Source organism: Notothenia rossii (assembly GCF_949606895.1).
Source record: "Notothenia rossii genome assembly, chromosome: 8".
NCBI classification, from domain to species: Eukaryota; Metazoa; Chordata; class Actinopteri; order Perciformes; family Nototheniidae; genus Notothenia; species Notothenia rossii.
The window spans coordinates 19,083,730-19,088,418 of NC_136906.1; the positions used below are offsets into that span (position 1 = coordinate 19,083,730).

Here is a 4,689-nt window from a genome sequence, read left to right on the forward strand (position 1 = left end):
TCACCAAAAAGCTGTCAGGTAGTTTGTGTCATCCTCCAAGTCATAGTATTATTTAATTTAGTGCCATCTGGTGGTATTGTAGAATGGAACTGAAGTGATTGTTTTTGGCAGGCTTCTTCATTAAACCAGTTGCTTATGACACATTTGAGGAGGCCTTTTTTTTTTGGGTAAGAACAACATAAATCACAAAGAACAATAAATTACTGCAAAAGGGTAACTTTATTGAAGAAAACAGAAAGCCAGCAAACAAGCTGGCTTAAAAAAGTCTACATTGTATATTCAACTAATTGAAATTCATCAGCCTTTTAAAAATCAGTGCTCTCACTTGCAGGTTGTTTGTATGACACATTATAACCTGAAGCAGCTTCAACATCTCTTCATAAAGGCTGTCATTGCATAGGGCTCAACCCATCTCCTCGCTGCTGGAACACACCGGTTCACCGTTCACAACATACCACACCTCATTGTAGCTGTCAAACATCTTCTTTGGACTGCAAGAAACAAATGCACACACAATACATTTATGGCAAAAAATATAAAAATATTAACACACATTTTTCTCTCATCAACAATTTTATTTTTGGTTATCACTAAGAAAATGAGGGAGATTTCTTTACCTGTTATATCCAACAGCATAGTTGTGGTCCTTTTCATAGTTTGCACCTGCCGAGTCTAGGTCAGAGGACAGAGCATCCGCTTCGCTTTTGTAGAGGAAGCTCGACATCAATCCTTTATAGCTCCGTACATACACCTTCATTGCGTCCATGTGACCGATCTTCACCTGCAAGTAAGCCACAATGTTTTATTATCTGCTGAAGCTGACAGATAACTCACATAATTAGTTCTCAAGAATATATATATTAATTTTTTTCTCCAATGTTTTTTGACATAAAGGCTTACCTTCCTATCATTAGGTCTGGGGGGATTGGCCTGATGTTCAGCGGGCATCAAGAAACTCATTGTGTATGTATTCTTTTTCATACCGAATATAGAAAAAGATGACTTGTCCTCAGCGATGTTTATGATAACAGGAGCTGTCATTTCAATGCCGAAGTCTGAAGGTAAGCACCACAAAAATACAAGTGTTATTTTTTTAGAAATGTCACAAAAAGTAAATGCATTACAAAAAACTTAGAGCTTATACATCAGATAAACCATTTCTGCTCTCTAGAACAACTCAATATTGTAATTATAATGTCAGTACTATTTTGTGTACTATGTTCCTGGCAAACATAATGATTAAAACATATGAAAACATTTTACTCTTTACATTACACTCTCATCCATCTATTTAAATGCTGAGGAATGTTCTCTGTTCATCTGTGTATCTTGTGTATTAAAATGTTGTGCTGTTTGAATTTTTTTGTTTTGAGTCTTCTCTTTCAATAAAATATTAAATAAAAAAAGATAAATAACCACCTCTGATGTAGTTAAACAGTCTGCGGAATAATGGGTAGATTGCAAAGTCCATGAAATAGCTTTTCTCTTCAGTCCAAACCCATGTCACATTGCCATAGTCACGGACCTGAGAGGCAAAAACAAACAAAAGGGAGTGGGCTTTGAAAACAATTTGCACCTCAAATATGAACTGGTTTGTCTTTGCACACTTACCTCATATCCATCAGTCTTACAAATGGAATCAAACAGCAGACACTGTTCGGTCTCAGAGCAGAAGTCAAGTTCAGAGGAGCTCCTGTGTATTGACAAAGACATTTAAAAAAAGGCAGAAATGCAGACATCGGGGAATATACTGTACAATAAACAGTATGAAGTGTTCTTGTCAACTAGATTTATGACAGTTTTATTTAATGTATAAAATATAGCAGTAATAAACTTTGCCGGGATCTGAGTAAAGTATTTTTTTAATCTGTAACTGAAGTCAAATGCAGGCAAGAATCTACAAACATGAGGATTCATTCAATTCTTACCCAATTCTGGCCTCAGCCGTTAGCACCAACAGGAAGCCAACAAGTCCTGAAATGTAAATCCTAGAACACACAAACAATATTTTCCAACATTTTGAACAAGCAATTGTTGTGCATTTGAAAGTTTTCATAGCATTTCAAATGAGTTCATACACTTGGAAATACTATGCATTGATTTTCATGTAAGACATCTGAACAATAAAAGTATACTTACATCATAGCAGAGTGTTGGGTTCTGTGCTTCTGAAGTTGGATACTGAGTCTGGTCCAAAGCATCCTTTTATTCCCACCCTGCTTATGAAAGGAGAACTGGCCACTCCCTGAACCCCTAACGCAAACCAGACGACAGATTTTCACAACCAATGGAAACGCAAAGCAGAAAACTGGGAATAATTATGAAATAGAGAGACACGCTAGGCTGCACGTGTCATTTATATCACACATTTTATACTAACAATTTAGATTATTTTAAGGGAGATTTAGTTTAGACTCCTCTGTGACAGGGGGTGAACACATTTTCAATGTTTAACACTACCCAACACAACAGCACTGCAACAAATACATGACTTTGAAAGATTAGTTTGTTCAGACAGCCAGTGACAGGTGAAGATATGACTGTCTTAAAACAATAATCTAAATATCAGCTAAAAGCACCAATGTATCGTTGGGTGATATTTGTGTGCATGTGGGTCAATGTGTGCAACAGGACTGTATGGAGCGTAGGTGAGACAAGTTATCTTAGTCTGGCTGGCTTCATATAGGTTCTACACGTTTGACTTCAATTTGATCTCTTACTCTGGAAAGTATATAATAGACAATTGTATGCTTAAAGTCATTGTCTGTCTTTGTGAAAACCTCAACAGTAAACTTCAAACAGAATATCGAAGGTAAAATGCAAAAATAAACTTTTTGAACTATTTATTGACCATTTTCTAGATGAAATTGGTTGGTCGTTGTTGAAGTGTGGTCCCATGTCCCCACTGGTCATCACAATACACTAGCACATACACTTACTAAGTACACCTTTGGTCCAATGCAAACCTGTTTTTCAATCACTGTCTTTTTACTAGTTGGTGGTTCAAGTTTCATCTCTCAATGAATGAAATGAAGGAAACGCCTTGTTCCCATGCCGTATTATTTACCACCATATTGTACACAATGTCTTAAATAACAACCCTGGACACACACAAACAGAAACAAACAACTGGGTTGGACAGAAGATTCAAGTAACATAAGAAGTCCAAACATTGCATCTTTTGTGATCCTGTGATAGATTTTTGTACCTGCAGAAAACGAAATCCCTGGAGTTTCACAACAAATGCATTCTACCACGAGACAAAAGGTTGAATCTCGCCCATACGTTTAAAAGATAAGAGAGTTTTGGTGCACGACATACAGTAGAAGAAAACTGTGTGCTGTTTATACATCTTTATTTCGAAACTAAAAAGAAGATGTTTAAAAGAAATAAATACTAAAGCAAAACGGTAAGTGTATAATCCGTGTATCTACCGTCCAATTGTTTTTCTTTATTAAACACGTAAACGGAAGAGCGTCTGAGAGGCCTTTTTCCTTTTTGGTTTTTACCTTACTAAATAGAGAACCGCAGTGACGCGTCGTAAAACCCGGAAGTAAGTTAGCATTTTTAGCACTTCCGGTTCCTTCCTCAAAAGCAATGCATTTTTTCCGTAGGGTTTCGGAAAATAGCTCGAAATAAGGTCTGTGGTTGACACAAATGTAAGAGGTAATTGACGTTTTGTTCTACGACATTAAATACATCAGCAGTGACCCCACTGGGGATTTTTGAAGAGTTTACGTGTCTGAACACAACGATGGTTGTTACCGAATGGCTGAATAGGACTACAGAAATGGTCGAGGCCGTTGTACGTCATTACGCCGAACACGTAAACACTCCCGCTAAGTTTGTTTTCCCCTGTGTTCTGCTTGAAAGCAAGTACCTGCCTATCTTTAGTATCTGTATATCTATATCCGACCATTAGAATCTGTATTTTTGAAATTGTCGTTTTTAACACCGTAGTTTTACAAATTATAGAATAATTAATTACGTGCTTTCCAATTTGACTCGGCAGTTCGTTTCGTTGGCTAACGTTAGCTAAAGCTAGCGCTACTAGTTAGATACGCAATGGTTTGTTGCTTTGCTCCGGGTTGCAGCCACAGGTCTTCGCATGAAACGTGCTTGTTCTATCGTTTCCCGGCCAATGTTTTCCAAAGGAGAGTCTGCATTCGTGCAATGAGGTAAGCTGACGTTACATTTTTGTCCATGTCACGGTGAAATGTAAATAATGGGTAGTGACTGTATCAGGGCCGTGGGAAGTAGGGGTGCTGAGGGTGCTGCAGTACCCCCTGGTGGAGGACAGGGGATCTGCACTTCCACAAGATATAATAATTTAAAAAACGAATTTTCAGCCTTGATGTAACTACATTCATAATTAAGTAAAGATAACACCCTTTTCACCCCGGTTACATTTTCCATTTGCCCTGTACGATGGGCGCTGTAAGTGATGAAAGTGGGGGATGTTGGCTTATAAGGCGCCCGCAGCTCACAGCCAAAGTGAGAGAGATAGAGAGAGGGGATACCGCGGTACCGGCGGGGATTGTTGTTAGCTTCTGCTGCGCTAACGGATATAAGAAGCTGTTTCTACAATAATGTGGAGGGAGAGTTCTGTCCTGTCAGACTGAGAGGCTCAGTGAGGTAAAGGACTCTGAGGGCTTAGATAGTTCACTTTAGTCGAAGTTATCTCAGTGG

At 38.3% G+C, this 4,689-nt stretch overlaps 1 protein-coding gene across 2 annotated transcripts; it reads right to left on the reverse strand.

Annotated features, from left to right (window-relative positions):
- Window positions 1-202: 202 nt before the first annotated feature.
- soul5 (heme-binding protein soul5) lies at window positions 203-3,363 on the reverse strand. 2 transcript variants are annotated; one of them, XM_079643579.1, is made up of 8 exons: window positions 3,209-3,363; window positions 2,140-2,253; window positions 1,929-1,988; window positions 1,612-1,693; window positions 1,420-1,525; window positions 901-1,055; window positions 618-781; window positions 203-491 (listed from the first exon to the last, which is right to left on the reverse strand). In XM_079643579.1, the coding sequence occupies exons 2-8, from the start codon at window positions 2,199-2,201 to the stop codon at window positions 404-406; spliced, it is 717 nt and encodes a 238-aa protein (XP_079499705.1). In that variant the 5' UTR covers window positions 2,202-2,253; window positions 3,209-3,363; the 3' UTR covers window positions 203-403. The 2 variants fall into 2 exon arrangements, with proteins under 2 accessions (XP_079499705.1, XP_079499704.1); XM_079643578.1 differs by lacking the exon at window positions 3,209-3,363 and having other exon boundaries at window positions 2,140-2,328.
- Between the last annotated feature and the right edge of the window lie 1,326 nt (window positions 3,364-4,689).

Coding starts and splice junctions, on each gene's coding strand:
- soul5 (XM_079643579.1), bottom strand. CDS start 2,201: ATGCTTTGGACCAGACTCAGTATCCAACTTCAGAAGCACAGAACCCAA. Junction 782..900: donor CCAGACCTAATGATAGGAAG/GTAAGCCTTTAT, acceptor GCTTACTTGCAG/GTGAAGATCGGTCACATGGA. Junction 492..617: donor TATGCTGTTGGATATAACAG/GTAAAGAAATCT, acceptor TGTTTCTTGCAG/TCCAAAGAAGATGTTTGACA.